General features: G+C 41.6%; 1 protein-coding gene across 1 annotated transcript in view; it reads right to left on the bottom strand.

Annotated features, from left to right (window-relative positions):
- Nucleotides 1–11,241: 11,241 nt before the first annotated feature.
- Nucleotides 11,242–20,155, bottom strand: part of GPLD1 (glycosylphosphatidylinositol specific phospholipase D1) — a 50,085-nt gene continuing 41,171 nt past the window's right edge. The window contains exons 23-25 of the mRNA XM_063451674.1: nucleotides 12,541–12,567; nucleotides 12,411–12,461; nucleotides 11,242–11,338 (exon numbers count right to left, since the gene is read on the bottom strand). Of these exons, the coding sequence (XP_063307744.1) occupies nucleotides 11,261–11,338; nucleotides 12,411–12,461; nucleotides 12,541–12,567 (156 nt within the window). The 3' untranslated portion in view covers nucleotides 11,242–11,260. The remainder of the gene's footprint in view (nucleotides 11,339–12,410; nucleotides 12,462–12,540; nucleotides 12,568–20,155) is intronic.

Raw genomic sequence — 20,155 nt, 5'->3', positions numbered from 1 at the left:
CTGCAACTTATAGCACTATTCCTGCACATCCCCTGTGCACAGGTTCACAGCCCAGGTGACTTCTTACCTGGTTACCTTGGTCTGTGTTTATTTGCAAGGGTGAGCGTATAACTCTGCACGTCGGACTCCACACCATGTAAAAGTCTTGACACTATAGTGTTAATCCCTCTATCAGAGCAGTGAAAGGTTTTTTAAACTTGCATTTTCTGTTATGTCATGCTGGTCTCTCCACAGCTGGCCACACCTCTATGGCTGAGATCATTAATCTTGGCGATCTCAGGCAATCCTATGCCATTCGCGGCAAAACCATTGTGCTGCATCAATCAGTGTCTTCTCATAGAGATGCATTGAATCAATGCAGCTCTACGGGAAATGTTCAGCGGATACACTGGACGTCAGTGCTTCACGTTTTGTAGCACTTAGGCATGAAGCAACTCTGGCTGACTGACTGCTACTAGGCAGCAATGTAAACACTGCCTTTTCTCTGAAAAAGCAGTGTTTACAGTGCTCAGCCTGCAGGGACAGGGTGTAGACACCAGGACCACTGCATTAATCTGTAGTTGTTCTGGTGACTACAGTGTCCCTTCATGCTGAAGTTGTTTTGGTGCCTAAAGTATCCCTTTTAAAGATTTACCAAATGGCCTCACAATCTTGTTCAATATAGGCATAGTGGTCTACACAATAAAAATGAGGAAGATGATAAAGAACATTTCAGTTTCTCCTCTTCCATTAACCACATTCATTGGCAGAAAAGGGCAACATTTATAAGGATGATTGACGGAGCCAAAGTCATGGTGCGCAGTTGTAGGATATATGTGAGGATTTCTACATTTAATCTTATTCCTCAGCTCTCACGCAGCACATTTCCTAAATACAGTAGTTAAATAAAAAAAAATTAATTCCGGTGACCGTCCTACATTATTGAGTAACTTTCTCCTTGGTCCCACTTTTGTTTTGCTTTGGAGGCAATTTATAAGTCACATTTCTGGGCACTGCATTGACAGAACTAACTGCGCATGTGTGTATTATTGTCCCATAATGTCATGAGAGCCCCGCACACTTCCAACTAGGTTATTTGCAAAGCAACATGGATGTCAGGAAATTTACATTGCTGTGCTTTGAGAATCTCAAATTAAAGGATCACTAGAGTGTCAGGAAAACAAACTTGTTTCCCGAACACTATACAACCCTTAGGTTCCTCCCACCCTCAGGGCCCTTCAGTTACTTACTTTAATCCAGGGCCCGCCCCCTCCTTTGGCACCCAAGTGGAGTGCGCGCATTCAAACAGTTCATAGGAAAGCATTTCTCAATGCTTTCCTATGGACGTTCTGCACGCTGAATGCGATTTTCGCATCCAACGTCGCAGAAGCGCCTCTAGCGGCTGTCAGGAAGACAGCCACTAGAGGCTGGATTAGCCCTGCAATGTAAACATAGCAGTTTCTCTGAAAAAAATGTTTACATCTGAAGGGTTAAAACCTGGGGGACTTGGCACCCAGACCACTAAATTGAGCTGAAGTGGTCTGGGTGACTATAGTGTCCCTTTCAATGAAGAAAAAAAATGAATTACCAAAAAAAAAAATATATATATATTTAATAAACTTTATTCCTTTTTTTTATCAGTCATCAATATTAAAATAGTAGATATTTCAACACGTGCAGGCATTTTTACTTTTTACCACCACTTAACCCTTATGCCAACACAGTTTTTAGCGATTTGTCTACAGGATTGGTACTGATAATTATCGTTCGCTTGCAAAAAATGTGCATCCAACAGTCCTGGAATTGACTCATATCCCCAAAAATTCAGATACCAAGAATCGTTAAACCTTTACACATTGCTATGACAATTGGTGGTAACTACCTCGGTAACCTCAGTCAGTGGTCATTATAACCATAATGTACACTGCTCAAAAAAATAAAGGGAACACTTAAACAACACAATGTAACTCCAAGTCAATCAAACTGTCCACGTAGGAAGCAACACTGAGTGACAATCAATTTAACATGCAGTTGTGCAAATGGGATAGACAACAGGTGGAAATCATAGTCAATTAGCAAGACACCCCCAATAAAAGGAGTGGTTCTGCGGGTGGTGACCACAGACCACTTCTCAGTTCTTTTTTTTTTTTTTTTAATTAAATATTTTTTATTGGTTTTGTCACAAAATACATAAAACTCAAATAAGTGCAAATTTCTTCACAATAATTTCACTTTGACACTATATTACATAAAACATACAAAACAATCGACCTATCAGTTAACAATATATTATTATACTATTATAACACAGTACAGGTTTTACCCTATAACTGTCAATTACCTCAACATATTGTCCTCATCCTGGCTCTTACGCAATTTCCCATACATTTAAATATATATAGAGAATAGGGAAAAAAAAAAAAAGATCATAAAATAATTAAATAAATGAGTAAAAAAAAAAAAATTCAATTAATTTAAGCTTAGGAATGAGACAAATCCCAAGAGGTATCTTCGGGTACCTATACTTGAACTACCACACACATACCACATTCATTGTTCCAAGGATCTAAAGGGACGGTAGGCTGACGAAGAGGAATAACTATAGTAAGTTTTATCCAGGGGGTCAAACAATAATCATCCCATAGTGCCCATCTATATTTCGGGTTTATAGATGCCCCTAAGTGCCCATCTTCTCTTTCTAATGTTCTATTTCTCTGCATCACCCTCTCTACTTCTAACCACTTCGGGAGCTCTCCTCCCTTCCAATTTACAGCAATTAACCATTTCGAGATCGATAGACTCAATAGACTCGAAGGATAAGGGATTATAGTTCTTTCATATAATGGCTAGGTAAAATAAAGCCAGTTCTGGCGTTAAGTTAATATTTTCACCTGCAATTCGAGATACCCCAATATTTACCTCCTGCCAGTATATTTGAATGTAGGGGCAGGACCACCACATATGCAATGCTGAGCCTACTTGATTACAGCCCCGCCAGCATAATTTATATGTATCATCTTTCTTTATTTTCCAAAGTTTTAACGGAGTTACATACCATCTATTTAAGATTTTAAAGTATGTTTCCCTATATGAAACGTGTTTAATTAATTTATCGGTTAAGGTGAAGGCTCCCACCCATACTTCTATAGGCCAGGATTGACTTAATTCTTCTTTCCAAATTCTTATACTTAGAGATTTAGTGTCCAGCTCCCTATCTCTCAAAACATTAAAACATTTTGACAGCAAATGCTTCTTATTAGTTGAGCTTATTATTTTTTCACAGGCTGTCAATTGTCTAAACTGCTTTAGATGATAACTTGAGGATGAAATCTTAGACTTCAACTGGTTATATTCCATCCATAAACTAGAAGGGAGCTTAAAGTTAGATTGTAGACACTCAAATGAAGAAAATTGATTATTAACATATAAATCCTTTAAGTGTCTACAGCCCAACTTCCACAGCCTCTCAAGCAAGGGAGACTGAATGTGTTCCCACAACCAAACAATAGGCGTAATAGGGCTTGGTAATGGAATCAGAGAATATTTGCAGTTCAATTTCAGCCAACATTTAGCAATATACCAAGTTGTCGAATCTTTACTATGTATTGGGACACCGGATACATCCTCTCGATAGATTATTGAGTTCAGATGTGTTTGTTTAAAAAAAAAAAAAAAAAAAGATTCTATCGACATCCAATTACTTTTCTTTTCCTCTTCCTTCCATCTCAGGATGTGTGCCGTTAGGGCGGCTTTCTGATATCTCTTAATGTCTGGGTATGCTAACCCTCCATTCGAGATTTTTTTTAACTAAAATCGGTATCTTAATTCACATTCTTTTATTCTGATGGATAAATAGATCAATCGCCCTCTGCAACTTATTAAGCAAATAAACGGGACACTGACAGGGTATACAGCGCATGATATAGATGATCTTAGGTAGTATTGTCATCTTAATCGCTGCTATTCTATCCGACCAGGAGATATTAAGGTTTTCCATGTAGCCAAAATTTGCGTTATATTAGAATAAACTAATTGATATTTAACTGTCAGTATTTTTTTCATTTCAACAAAGAGTTTTATCCCTAAATGAGTTATTAAATATTGCCAGTTAAATGGATATAAGTGAATTAATGCATTTTTCACAATTCGCCCCAAACTAAAGGACAGTGCTTCAGATTTCTTTACATTTAACTTATAATTGGAAACTCCACTGTACTCCGTTATAATATCTTGTAGAGCTTTTAAAGATTTTTCAGGATTTCCTAGCGTTATTATTACGTCATCCGCATAAAGGGAAATTACATGATGCCTTTGGTTTACTTCTATTCCTGTTATATCTGAAGACTCTCTAATCGCAATCGCCAATGGTTCAATGATTAAGGCAACGACTAATGGAGATAGTGGGCAACCTTGCCTGGTGCCATTTGAAATACCAAACCTCCCTGAACTAAAGTTTTGGCCGATAACACTAGCAGTCGGTAAAGAGTATAATGCAGCTACCGCTTTGTCAGCAAATTCACCTAGACCATATTTAGACAGGGGGAGGAACATAAAGTCCCAATCCACCCAGCTTTCTCAGCGTCAAGTCCTATGAAGATTGCTGCTATTTTATTATATTTGATCACTGAGATCAAATTCAATAATTTCCTGATATTATCTGAACCCAATCGCCCCTGAATAAAACCCGTTTGATCCAGATTAATCAATTTGTGGATATATTGATTCAATCTCTCAGCTAAAATTTTAGCATAAATCTTTATATCCACATTGAGCAGAGATATAGGTCTAAAGTCACTACATTCTGAGTTGATTTATTTGTTTTAGAAGTTGTAATTGTGCTTCCAGCAACTCCGGGTGTGCTTGACCTGCTTTCTTAAGTTCATTTAATGTTTGCGACAAGTAGTTAGCGATCTCCTCTTTGCAGAGTGAATAAAATTGATTAATTAAACCATCTGGGCCAGGCGCTGAGCCCATTCTCAATTTTGAGATTGCCCAGTTAACTTCCTGTTCCGTAACATCTTCGTTTAACTTTATCAACTCTGTTTGGGAGACTTTAGGAAGACACATTTTATCCAAAAAGTCAACTATTTTCCTTTTTTTCCCATCATTATCCATACTTGGGGGGTGTAGATTATAGAGATCACGATAGTATTTTTCAAAACATACAGCAATATCTCTCGGCTTAACAAAAATGTATTTATTGTATAATAACTTATTTTACCCTTATTTAAATTTTGTTTCAACTTGTTGGCCATCAGTTTCCCTGCTCTATTTTGACCTTGATATAATCTTTGTTGCATAGCCCATACAGATTTATCCACCAGAAGTTGTTGAATTATTTTTATTTGTAATTAGTGATGTCGCGAACATAAAATTTTCGGTTCGCGAACAGCGTATGCGAACTTCCGCAAATGTTCGCGAACCGGGCGAACCGCCATAGACTTCAATGGGCAGGCGAATTTTAAAACCCACAGGGAATCTTTCTGGCCACAATAGTGATGGAAAAGTTGTTTCAAGGGGACTAACACCTGGACTGTGGCATGCCGGAGGGGGATCCATGGCAAAACTCCCATGGAAAATTACACAGTTGATGTAGAGTCTGGTTTTAATCCATAAAGGGCATAAATCACCTAACATTCCTAAATCACAATGGATATGGATTGACACCTGACATATGACATACTGACACCTTGACATATGGATTGACACCTGTCCTCAGAGACCCTGATACACACTGACAAAGAGCGGAATAGGGACTGTTCCCCCTACATAGGGTCAATTGGCAGATATGGATTGACACCTGTCCTCAGGGACCCTGATACACACTGACACAGAGCAGAATAGGGACTGTTCCCCCTACATAGGGTCACTTGGCAAATATGTATTGACACCTGTCCTCAGAGACCCTGATACACACTGACACAGAGCAGAATAAGGACTGTTCCCCCTACATAGGGTCACTTGGCAGATATGGATTGACACCTGTTCTCAGGGACCTTGATACACACTGACACAGAGCAGAATAGGGACTGTTCCCCCTACAAAGGGGCCCTTGGCAGATATGTATTGACACCTGTCCTCAGAGACCCTGATACACACTGACACAGAGCAGAATAGGGACTGTTCCTCCTACATAGGGTCACTTGGCAGATATGGATTGACACCTGTCCTCAGGGACCCTCATACACACTGACACAGAGCAGAATAGGGACTGTTCCTCCTACATAGGGTCACTTGGCAGATATGGATTGACACCTGTTCTCAGGGACCTTGATACACACTGACACAGAGCAGAATAGGGACTGTTCCCCCTACAAAGGGGCCCTTGGCAGATATGTATTGACACCTGTCCTCAGAGACCCTGATACACACTGACACAGAGCAGAATAGGGACTGTTCCTCCTACATAGGGTCACTTGGCAGATATGGATTGACACCTGTCCTCAGGGACCCTCATACACACTGACACAGAGCAGAATAGGGACTGTTCCTCCTACATAGGGTCACTTGGCAGATATGGATTGACACCTGTCCTCAGAGACCCTGATACACACTGACACAGAGCAGAAGAGGGGATATTCACTAAATGCCAAACATTGTTATACAGGGGAATATTCAGTAAATAAGAATAAGGGGGGGCCTATTGTCCTCCCCCCGGCCCTCACCCCTGCGCGGTGGGTGGGGGCCATAAATCACAATGGGGGGAGGACCTACTGTCCTCCCGCCCGCCCCCACCCATGAGCGGTGGGTGGGGGCCATAAAAATAATGAAGGGGGGACCTACTGTATGATGTATCGATCAGGTAGTGTAAGGGTTATGCCCACTTCACAGTGACAGACCAAACTCCCCGTTTAACGCACCGCAAACAACCGCAAACAGTCCATTTGCACAACCGCAAACTCCCCATTTGCACAAGGTTGGATACCAAGCTAGCCATGTCCCGTTCCTTGTCCTCACTGATGTCATTGAGGGTCTCTTCCTCCACCCAGCCACGTACAACACCAAGGGTCCCCAAAAGGTGACAACAAGCCCCCTGGGACGCCTGCTGTGTTTGGTCTTCCACCTCCTCAAAGCCACCTTCCTCCTCTGACTCCTCTTCTTCAGACTCCTCTCTCTGCGTTGCCTCTCTCTGCGTTATTATAAGGTGTGTTAAGTAGTTCTATTCTTATCAGTTTAATCCCTGTTACGAGTAGAGGACTATTTCCTTGTTTCGCCAAACCCCATTCAAAGATGGAAAAAGCGGTATGAGTGGAAGAAACAAGGAAATGTGATCAGGTGGTGGTGCCAGCCCCACCGAGGGCTTGTACCCAGGTATGCTAATAAACTGAAAAAAAGAAAAAAATCTCCCAAGAAGGAGATCTAAAACTGGCATAGGAAAAGGTTAGACAACTATAATAAAGTGATACCTACAAATCCTAGTGAGCATAGGTGTATAATAGAGGGAGAAAGGGAAAGTAATTCTTCCTAAAACCGTGGTTATTACCCTTTGTTAAAGTAAATTGAGTAATGGACAAAAGTCTTTATTGTATCATTTATAAATAACAAAGGGATACTACACTCATTCCCCTATAGTGGCTAATTGTGTAATAATGGTAATACTATTACCTATTATATAATATTGCCAGGGGCAAGGAAATTCCCTCTAAATAGATGGGTATAGGCAGAGAGTATAGAGACCGGAGTGATGCTGTCATAAAAAGTGTCAATAAGGTGATATAAAGTTACATGTATCACAGACACACAGCCACCCTTACTCTTAGCTAGTTTCCAGAAATGCTGGATAGGTAGAAGGGCTATAAAGACTCAGAGAGGTCTAAGAAGAATCCTCTAAACTAGCCCTAATCTCCTTAAACACCTTCAAGGGTGTTCTAAGCTAAAGCTCAATTTAAATGTTTAGATGACTGCCTGATTTCCCATCACAGATGCAGGCTAGGAATAACACTGTGCAAGACAAAGAGTGGGTCTAAGTGCCCATAGTGCAGTAAAGTGTCCCTAGTGAACTGAAAAAGAGAATAACGAGCTGGCGCCCAAGAGAATAACGAGCTGGCGCCCTTTCAGGGGACGTGTATATGGGAGGAACCGGGAGATGGAAAAAGATGCTTGGCCGGTCCTCCTCCTCCTACAAATTTGGGGCACTGCTCTAATGTGCCACCAGATAGGAGTGGTGTGTTAAGTAGTACTATTCCTATCAGTTTAATCCCTGTTATGTGCCTTTTTTTTGGTTTGGTTTCTGAAGCCACAGTGCAGCACCAGAGGCCCGAAAAATTAGGCATGTACACATGCCTGAAAAATTAGATATTGTTGCAGCTGCTGCTGTAGCAGCGGCCAGAAAAATTTATGTTTGTTTCCCAAGCAGAAAGTGCCCTAAAACATTGCGGCTTGAACCCTAGTTGGTGGCGGATAAGTCACGCAAGTCAACCGGCATTCAGAGCTAAAATACAGCAGTTTGTGGACCATTTTTAGCCCAAGGCAGCTCATCTCATCGGGCCTTTTTTAGTCGAATGTATCGCCCACTGTCAGTCCCTTCGGGATCGATCCCTCATTCATCTTAATAAAGGTGAGGTAATCTAGACTTTTTTGACCTAGGCGACTTCTCTTCTCAGTGACAATACCTCCTGCTGCACTGAAGGTCCTTTCTGACAGGACACTTGAAGCGGGGCAGGCCAGAAGTTCTATCGCAAATTGGGATAGCTCAGGCCACAGGTCAAGCCTGCACACCCAGTAGTCAAGGGGTTCATCGCTCCTCATTGTGTCGATATCTGCAGTTAAGGCGAGGTAGTCTGCTACCTGTCGGTCGAGCCGTTCTCTGAGGGCGGATCCCGAAGGGCTGTGGCGATGCGTAGGACTTAAAAAGCTCTGCATGTCCTCCATCAACAACACGTCTGTAAAGCGTCCTGTCCTTGCCGGCGTGGTCATGGGAGGAGGAGGATTACTTTCACCTCTTCCCCTGTTAGATCCCCGTTGTGCTGTGACATCACCCTTATACGCTGTGTAAAGCATACTTTTTAATTTATTTTGCAAATGCTGCATCCTTTCCGACTTGTTGTAATTTGGTAACATTTCAGCCACTTTCTGCTTATACCAGGGGTCTAGTAGCGTGGACACCCAGTACAGGTCGTTCTCCTTCAGCCTTTTTATACGAGAGTCCCTCAACAGGCACGACAGCATGAAAGACCCCATTTGCACAAGGTTGGATGCCGAGCTACTCATTTCCCATTCCTCCTCCTCAGTGATCTCAATGAAGGTATGTTCTTCCCCCCAGCCACGTACAACATCACAGGTACCAGATAGGTGACAACGAGCACCCTGGGATGCCTGTTGTGGTTGGTCTTCCTCCACCTCCTCAAAGCCACATTCCTCCTCTGACTCCTCTTCCTCACAATCCTCTTCCAGCATTGCCGCAGGTCCAGCAAGTGATGCTGATAAGGCTGTTTCTGGTGGTGATGGTGACCACAACTCTTCCTCTTCACGCTCATCTACGGCCTGATCCAGCACTCTTCGCAGGGCACGCTCCAGGAAGAAAACAAATGGTATGATGTTGCTGATGGTGCCTTCGGTGCGACTGACTAGGTTTGTCACCTCCTCAAAAGGACGCATGAGCCTACAGGCATTGCGCATGAGCGTAGAGTAACGTGGCAAAAAATTCCCAGCTCCCCAGAGGCTGTCCTAGCACCCCGGTCATACAAATATTCATTAACGGCTTTTTCTTGTTGGAGCAGGCGGTCGAACATTAGGAGTGTTGAATTCCAACGTCGCAAATCAAGCGCCTCACTGGCATGTTGTGGGCGAAACGCACATCAGAGGCACTCTGGGACTTTGAGCATTTGACATCCAGTACCAGAATATTTCATTTGAACGCAGCTCGTACCCTGAGTATATATTTTCTTAACCAGTATTGCTATTTTTTGAGGATTAGGGCTTCTCTCCTTATACCTTTTGGCCATTTTGCCATATCCGACATTTATTTTAAACAGTAAGCCCTGTTTCCATCCCCACAGCAATAACGGTTTGTTTGTATCCACGGAGGTAATTTAACAGTACCTCCAAAGTGGATAATTCATAGTGCACTTGGAAATAACCTTTACACATCACAAATTGATACAATTATGAAGGGATGTTAACTTTCTAGTGCACTTTGATACCATTCATTACATTCCTATTTGGATACAAGAAACAAAGGGATGTAACTATTATTTAGAGGGTAAAGAATAGTCTCTTGGCTTTGATTTACCAACGAGTAAGAATGCAAGATTTGAGACTATTCCAAAACGAACTATTTAGCAATTGATATTTTATAATCAGACAACTGTGGATTGCAAACTATGTTTTGCTCCAATATTTGAGAACAGGTTTCTGAAAACTTTTGAACAGAACCTTCTCCCTCCTTTTTTGATATAATCAATTCTTTTTGCTATAATCTATTTCTTTAGATCAAATTTATGGCTATTTGATCCATCCATTTAAGAAAGTCTTATTCCTTTTGTGCTCAACCTATTGCATAAGAAAACTCAGAGCTCTCGAATTTTAAGAACAATTCTGATGCATTTTCTTGACCCATTGGAATAGACTCATAAACAAATTATAATAAGATCTATCCTTAACCTCTATTTAACAGTCAGTATCAGTACATTGGTATTTTAGGACTATGAATATTTACTCATATATATTGGATATTTTATCCTCATTGACTCACTAATTTTAATAGAACCATTAAAAGTTACTTTTTATCGTTAGGACACTCATTTCTTGTCTGTTCCATCTCATAAGTACTTTGTTACAAGGCTTAGAAGGGTCTTCTATATATCCTTCCAATCCCTATCCTCCAATACTTTATTTACGTCTTGTTCCCACTGAGCAACATAAATCATAGCACTAGAATAGCAAAGTACTGCAAGGCTTTTATTCTTTGAAGGCCAACATCCTTTATATGCCAAAAGTCCCATTTGTCAACGGGTGGGTAGAAACTTTCTAAGGATGGGTATAAGAGGGTAGGGGGCATTACATGCTCCATGTTTAAAAGTCAGCACATCCCATAAGGCGAGTTAAGAGTTCCAGGGCACTGGAACTGAAACAGAGGCCTGCTTCGTTTTATGAGCCAGATGTTAGACTGGAATAGATCAGAATTCTTAAGAGACTTTTCCAGTTCCACCCACCGTTTAGTCCCTACCGGAAAATGGCAAACCAATATTTGAGCAGCGTACTAAAATCATTTACATTTTTTTTCTATAATATTTGCAGTGTGTAATGATGACAAACATATAATTATTATATATTCTTATTTTTAATTAAAATTATACAAATAGATGACACCAGCAAGTCTTGCATGCAAAGAACTTTCAGCTCCTATTGCTACTTGTTTCTAAAAAGAAAAAAAAAGTGTGTGATTAATTTGTTAGTCTAATGCAAGAATAATTTAATTTTCAGTTACAGTCTGTAAAATGTATGTAATATATATACCATTAATTTAATAGGTTGTGTATAGTGTAAAAAGGTATAGCATAATTAAAAACTTGACTGCATACCACTCTTGACATAAAGGGCAATTTGCCCCAAAAATATGTGTGTGATGCTAATAACCCATTATTGCAACATCTTTAAAAACAGATTAATAAAGGTAAATAATGTGATATCCTAATGGGTGCATCCATGCAACAAAAATACATCTACAATATGAATAAATTACTTATAGGGTTACTCCAAGAACCATAACCACTTCAATGATATGAAGTGATCATGATGGTGCCTGGATTCTGTATATACAGCATTTCACTAAGAAGCGCTGCCCTTATGTAGTTTAACCCCTCCAAAGCTGAAGGTGGAAATCTAACTCTGGCGGTGTCATTGGGGTTTCATCAGCCAGCCAATGTCCGTTTAACTGCACAGAATTACATTCAAAGGCTGAAAGGGGTCAGCTGACACTCTCCATCATTGAATGGTGAGGGCTGTAGCCTCCACCTTCTGTGGGACTGCAGAAACCGGGCCACCAGGGAGTATCGGAGCAGGTACCCAGGTTGCTAAACAGTTTGCCCATTACCGAGGAACTAGCCAAAAGTGCTCCTGGCCTCATAACCACTACAAACATCGAGGTGTAGTGGTTATGGTGATTGAAGTAACCCTTTAAAACCCTCTTATGTAATATGTATTTCAGTAAAGGAAATTATACACATCAATTATCCCTTTCATCCCGAACTGTTACATACATTCTTTTATTCTTTTACTTTTTCACTAAAAGTACTTTTAATATCTTTTTTTTTTCTTTCTGGTTATTTATTTGTTATCTTGTTTATCATGCTATCTCTTTCCATGTATTTCTGCAATGAAATATACAGGTATATATATATATATATATATATATATATATATATATATATATATATATACATATATGAAAGAGATTGTATATGCCTGTAAGATAAAAGAAACAAGCTTACTGTTTGTCTTGATTTCACTGTGATTACAGATGTTCCAAAGGTTGATTTTTCCTGAAACAGCAAGTAGATTTAAAATATCTGTATCAATAACAGGATATTTATTTTGAAGCATTATGTATTTAATACTTACTTCAGGAGAGATGAATTCATTCTGGGCCTGGGGATTACAGAAGAAGTAGGATTATCATCTAAAATGGAGATTGACTTTCTATCTGATTCACTTGAATAATACAGAATTTTAGAACTTTTCTTTAATGTGCTAAATTATATCATTATGACTGGATATCATTGTGTCAACCTAAGATTGCTACCACATCCATATATCTGATTTCCACCATAAACCCTTTAACAAAAATGAGCCCTGGCTTTGTGTGTCTGCTTTACCTTGATGTCTACAGGTCATGCTTCTTACCCAACACATGACTTTCAAATATGGTGAAACCTTTTATAAGAAAGGGACTTTGATATAGTGGTATTTAGAGATGTTTTTCATTTGACGAGTTGACTGAATGGAAGGTATTCATTTGGTTTTTAGAAAATCTAATTTTATGTTTTAATAAAAAATATAGTTTGAATATGTTTGAATTCGAATACGTCTTGGTAAGCATAGTCGCCAATTCCATGACATTTGGAATTTTCAACCAGGGCTGCTATCAGAAATTTTAGGGCCCCTGACACAGCTCAAGATCTGGGCCCCCGGGGCCAGCCCCGAGTCCGCCCACAAGGATGAAGTGTGTGTGTGTGTATAGTGGATGTAGAATGTGTGTCATGGATGCAGTGTGTATAGTGGATGCAGTATGTGTGTCATGGATGCAGTGTGTATAGTGGATGCAGATTGTACGTTTTGTGTAATGTTTGTATGCATGCATTAGATGCAGAGTGTGTGTGTGTAGTCAATATAGGTGTGTGTATAGTGAATGCAGAGTGTGTTTTTGTAGTGGATGTAGTGTGTATAGTGAATGTAGTGTGTGTAGTGAATGTAGTGTATTTGTAGTGAGTGCAAAGTGTGTTTAGTGAATGTAGTGTGTGTGTGTGTAGTGCCGTGCGTCTTTAGTAAATGTAGTGTGTAGTGAGTGAAACGTGTGTATAGTGAATGTAGTGTGTGTGTAGTGCAAAGTGTGTTTAGTGAATGTAGTGTATGTGTAGTGCAGAGTGTGTTTAGTGAATGTAGTGTGTGTGTGTAGTGCAAAATGTGTATAGTGAATGTAGTGTGTGTGTGTGTGTGGTGCAGAGTGTGTTTAGTAAATGTAGTGTTTGTAGTGAGTGCAGAGTGTGTTTAGTGAATGTAGTGTATGTGTAGTGCAGAGTGTGTTTAGTGAATGTAGTGCAGTGTGTTTAGTGAATGTAGTGTGTGTGTGTGTGTGTGTGTAGTGCAGAGTGTGTTTAGTGAATGTAGTGTGTGTGTAGTGCAGAGTGTGTTTAGTGAATGTAGTGTGTGTGTGTAGTGCAGAGTGTGCTTGTAAGGATTCAGTGTGTGTGTAAAATAGGGGGGAGGGGAGTATTTTTTATTTATTTATTTGTGTATATTTCAATTTTATTCCCCCCTCCCTGGTTCTTACCGTGCCAGGGAGGGGGGGAGATTGCATTTCCTGTTGATCCAGTGGCATGGTGGAGGGAGCCAGCCGCGGTACATTGAAGAGGGGGCCCAGCAGCACACATTGTCTTCCTTTCCAGCTCCTCTCTGACTAACTCTCACGAGACAGGCCTGCGTGCTGTGCGGAGCATTGCCATAGTAACCTGTGGCAATGCTCTGGCGGCCGCAGGGTGCAGGAAAGTTAGACAGAGAGCAGCTGGAAAGGAGGACAGAGTGTGCTGCTGGGCCCCCTCTTCATTGTACAGGTAGCAGGGGGCCCTCTGTGCACATATATATAGCGAAAAATCGCTAGATATAAATATATATATATATATATATATATATATATATATATATGTGTGTGTGTGCACATAATGAATGTGGGGCTCGGGGCCCTCCAGGACCGCCGGGCTCATGACAACCATTATGGTTGTCATGCCCTGATGGCGGCCCTGTTTTCAACGGCTACATCCTGGTTGAATCAGTGGTGAAAGAAAAAAAATAAACAATATTAGCTTTATTGAGTGAGTGTATGAAATGGATGTGATAGAAGATTCACAACAAGGAACAGAAATGCTTTGTTCCACCTGAGGAAAAGATGTTGGCCAAAGACTACTCTTCTCTCTTCAGTTAATTTCTATGATCTTTGTAGTTAAAATGTTCTATTTGTTAATTGTTACCGTATATACTCGAGTATAAGCCGAGTTTTTCAGCACATTTTTTGTGCTGAAAAACCCCAACTCGGCTTATACTCGAGTCAGAGTCTGTATTATGGCAATTTGCACTGGGAGCTGACCGAGGTGCTGAACGGACCGGCGGAGGAGGAGAGAGCTGACAGGAGCTGCAGGAAAGGTAAGTAACATCTCTCTGCAGCCCCCACAGCCCCCTCCTACACAGTGCCCATCCACTGGACCACCAGGGAAGGAGAGCCCCCCTCCCTGGCCAGCTAGCAAGCAGGGAGGGGGGCCGAAAAAATTTATATATATTAATAATAATAAATAAAAAATAATAATAATAATAAAATAAAAAATAATAATAAAATAAAAAATAATAATAAAAAAATGTAATGAAACAAAAAAAATATTAAAATAATAATTAAAAAATAAAAATGCCCACCCCCCACCAAGGCTCTGCATCACACTCTGCATTACACACACACATACACACACACACTGCATTCATACACACACACTGCACTCATACACACACACACTGCATTCATGCACACACACTGCATTCATACACACACACACCATTCATACACACATACTGCATTCATACACACACACACACTGCACTCATACACACAGCATTCATACACGCACACAGCATTCATACACGCACACAGCATTCATACACACACACTGCACTCATACACACACACACACACTGCACTCATACACACACACTGCATTCATACACACACACTGCATTCATACACACACACTGCATTCATACACACACACATCATTCTCACACACACAGCATTCTCATACACACACACTGCACTCATACACACACACTGCATTCATATACACACTGCACTCATATACACACTGCATTCATATACACACACTGCATTCATATACACACACTGCATTCATATACACACACTGCACTCATATACACACTGCACTCATATACACACTGCACTCATATACACACTGCATTCTCATACACACACACTGCATTCTCATACACACACACTGCATTCTCATACTGTCAGGATCGGGACAGGGATCCAACACGCAGAGTACAAAGAGTGGAAAGGTACGTATACCGGGCCTTAGAATGGCCGGACTAACGTACCGAGAGTAAAGAATAGTCAGAGGCAAGCCGAGGTCGAGGGAACGAGAAGACAGATAAGCGAGAGACAAGCCGGGTCAAGGGATAACAGAGAAACAGGGAAGTACAACGAGCCGAGTCAAAACCAATGGAGCAAACTAGAATACCAGAGCACTGAGTGACTAGACAAGCTAGAACCACGACAGGGCAATGAGCAGAAGTAAGGAGTAAGCTTAAATACCCTGGCTCTGGATGGAAATCACGCCTCTGACAAGTACCGATTGGATATCGGACACTTGAGTGACAGATTGCTCGTGCTAGCGTCATGACGTCATGTATTGAGCGTCCTGCTAGAAAAGGACGTGGATTCCTCGCGGCCGGTGTTTAAGTGACTGGATGAACCGCGAGGAACGGAGGAAACAGCTCGCCTGGACGGATACACCACCAAGTCTCTACCTCCCTTAGAGGTAGAGGCCTCAGGTACCCTGACAGTACCCCCCCTCTCAGATACGCCCACCGGGCGGAATGAACCGGGGCGAGATGGGAAGCGAAGGTGAAATGCTCTGCGAAGGCGAGAAGCATGGACGTCCTCCTGAGGTACCCAACTCCTCTCCTCAGGACCATATCCCCTCCAGTTGACCAGATATTGCAATTTTCCCCTTGAAATTCTGGAGTCAATGATGGAGCTGACCTCGTACTCCTCCCGACCCTCCACCTGAACAGGACGAGGTGAGGAGACCTTAGAGGAGAATTTGTTGCAAATGAGGGGTTTCAACAAGGAGACATGAAAAGAGTTAGGAATGCGTAAGGCAGGTGGCAGAGCAAGGCGATACGCAACCGGATTGATACGAGTGAGAACCCTGTAAGGGCCTATGTAGCGAGGAGCAAATTTCATGGACGGAACTTTCAGGCGAATATTCTTAGTACTCAACCATACCCTATCCCCAGGAACAAAAACAGGAGCCGCTCTTCTATGTTTGTCAGCGTGTTTCTTGAACAGCGAGGAACTATGTAATAGAATTTGTCGAGTCCGATCCCATAGTTTCTTCAGGTTGGCGACATGATCATCAACCGACGGTATCCCCTGAGAAGAGGAAACCGAAGGAAAAATCGAAGGATGAAAGCCATAGTTCATGAAGAAAGGGCTAGAGCGAGTTGAATCGCAAACAAGGTTATTGTGTGCGAACTCCGCCCAAGGAATCAGGCCGACCCAATCGTCCTGGTGTTCGGAAACAAAGCAACGCAGATACTGTTCGATCTTTTGATTAGTACGTTCAGCAGCTCCGTTAGACTGAGGGTGATAGGCAGAGGAAAAGTTCAATTTGATGCCCATTTGAGAACAAAAGGATCTCCAGAAACGTGAGACAAATTGAGAGCCTCTATCAGAAACAATCTCTGAAGGAATCCCATGTAGGCGAAAAACTTCTCTCGCAAAAATCTCCGCCAATTCAGGAGAAGTCGGAAGTTTAGGTAAAGGCACGAAATGGGCCATCTTAGTAAATCTATCCACCACCGTGAGGATAACAGTCTGTCTTTTGGAAGCAGGCAAATCAACGATAAAGTCAATGGACAAACAGGACCAAGGTTTCTCAGGAATGTCCAAGGGATGTAACAGGCCACATGGGGATGCATGAGATAGTTTAGTCTTGGCACAAGTCTCACAAGCTGCGACGAACTCCTCAATATCCTTACGAAGAGAAGGCCACCAGAAATCCTTGGATATCAGAGAGTACGTCTTGCGAATACCAGGATGACCAGCTATTTTACTTTCATGAAAACACTGTAAGAGTTCCAGTTGAAGTTCAGGAGGAACAAAGTTTCTTCCCTCAGGAGTGTTTCCGGGAGCTAGATGTTGTGACTTCAAGATCTGGTCAAGTAGCGGGGAATGAATTTTGAGACTGGTATTAGCAATAATATTGCATTTGGGTACAATGGAAGACAAAAGTGGTTCAACTGAAGCAGAGGGTTCATATTGGCGAGATAGCGCATCGGCTTTAGAATTCTTTGACCCAGGTCTGTAAGTCAGAATGTAATTGAAATGGGTAAGAAACAACGACCAACGAGCCTGCCTGGAGGACAGACGCTTGGCCTCTCCGATATAGGACAAGTTTTTGTGGTCTGTCAGGATGGTAACAGGATGTAATGTACCTTCCAATAAATGTCTCCATTCTTTCAAAGCCTTGATAACCGCTAGTAATTCTCTGTCACCAATGTCATACCTGCTTTCAGTACCGGTCAATTTTTTAGAGAAAAATCCACATGGATGTAATGGCTTATCAACACCCAACCTTTGAGATAGAACAGCACCTAAACCAGTCTCTGATGCGTCTACCTCGAGCAAAAATGGCAGAGAAGTGTCAGGGTGAACTAAAATTGGAGCGGAAGCGAAAAGCTCCTTGAGAGTCTTGAACGCAAGGAGAGCTTCAGTAGTCCAATTCTTAGTGTCAGCCCCCTGTTTGGTCATGTTAGTGATAGGTGCAATAATGGAAGAATAGCCCTTAATAAAGCGCCTATAATAATTGGAAAAACCAATAAATCTCTGTATGGCTTTAAGACCTGTGGGTAAAGGCCACTCTAGAATGGATTGGAGCTTATCCGGATCCATCTTAAATCCCTCCCCAGAGATCACATAGCCGAGAAAGGTTACCTGGGTTTGATCAAAGCTACATTTCTCCAACTTGCAGTACAAGCCATGCTGGAGAAGCTTGTGCAAAACCCTCCTGACTTGTTTGTGATGAATTTCAATGTCACTAGAATGAATGAGTATATCATCTAGGTATACAATGACGCACTCTTGCTGAAATTCCCTAAGAACCTCATTAATCAGATCTTGGAATACTGCTGGCGCATTGCATAACCCAAAAGGCATGACAGTATATTCATAGTGGCCATATCGAGTATTGAATGCCGTCATCCACTCATGTCCCTGCTGGATTCTCACCAAGTTATATGCCCCTCTGAGGTCTAACTTGGTGAAAATAGTAGAGCCCTTCAAACGATCGAAGAGTTCGGTGATCAAGGGAATCGGGTAGGCATTTTTAATGGTTATCTTATTCAAGCCTCGATAATCAATACAAGGTCTCAAAGAACCATCTTTCTTTGTAACAAAAAAAAATCCAGCCCCGGCAGGGGAGGAGGACCTCCTGATGAATCCCTTGTCTAAATTCTCGTGAATATATTCCTCTAGGACTGAGTTCTCCTTTATAGATAATGGGTATACATGACCTCTGGGAGGCATGGTACCAGGGAGTAGGTTAATTTTGCAATCAAAGGACCTGTGTGGGGGTAAGGTATCGGCTTTCTTTTTGTCAAATACTGCCTTTAAATCTAGATACTGAGGCGGAATTTGTGTCTCTGTAGGATTGTCAGAGGTATTCGATGTATTAGTTAATCCAAGAGGTAAGACCTTCCGCAAGCATTTTTCTTGACAATTCTCTCCCCATGAAACTATCTCCCCTGATTCCCAATTAATAATAGGGTTGTGTCTCCTCAGCCAGGAGTACCCCAGAACTATGGGAATAGACGGAGAAGAAATGAGCATCAAGGATATATCCTCTTTATGCAGGATGCCAACAGTCAAGTTAATCGGTATGGTCTCATGAAAAATAACAGACTCAAGTAACGGTCTACCATCGATGGCCTCAACAGCCAGAGGTGTCTCTTTTAACTGAGATGGAATAGCATGCTTGGCAGCAAAACCCTGATCTATAAAGCTCTCAGCAGCTCCAGAATCGATTAGTGCCATAGTCTTAACTACTCCCTTCTCCCACTTTAAAGAAACGGGTAACACAAGCCTGAGCTCCTTGTAGTTGTGAATAGAGGACAAAGTAGAAACACCCAAGGCCTGTCCTCTAGAGGAACTTAGGTGCGAGCGTTTCCCGAACGATTGGGACAATTTAGGCGTAAATGACCCCTGACTCCACAATACATACATAAACCCTCCCTTCTCCTGTACTGTCTCTCCCTTTCAGTGAGATGAGTACTGCCTATCTGCATAGGTTCAGGAATACGTAAGTCTTCGAACTCAGAGATTTGAAAGGTAGGCGCTAGTTTAAAGGAGGGTCTACGGGTCCTATCTCGAGTGTTCTGCCTCTCTCTTAAGCGTTCATCAATACGAGATATAAAAGAAATTAAATCCTCCAAATTTTCAGGGAGTTCTCTAGTAGCGACCTCGTCAAGAATTACATCTGATAACCCATTCAGAAACACATCTATATAAGCCTGTTCGTTCCACTTAACTTCTGCCGCCAAGGATCTGAACTCTAGTGCATAATCCACAAGTGTTCGATTATCCTGTTTAAGGCGCAACATTAATCTAGCTGCATTGACCTTTCTGCCAGGAGGGTCAAAAGTTCTTCTAAACGCAGCTACAAAGGCATTATAATTA

The sequence above is a fragment of the Pelobates fuscus genome, chromosome 4, assembly GCF_036172605.1.
Source record: "Pelobates fuscus isolate aPelFus1 chromosome 4, aPelFus1.pri, whole genome shotgun sequence".
Classification (NCBI taxonomy): Eukaryota; Metazoa; Chordata; class Amphibia; order Anura; family Pelobatidae; genus Pelobates; species Pelobates fuscus.
Note: the sequence above shows the minus strand (reverse complement) of the source record. Positions and strands in the feature narration are given on the sequence as shown.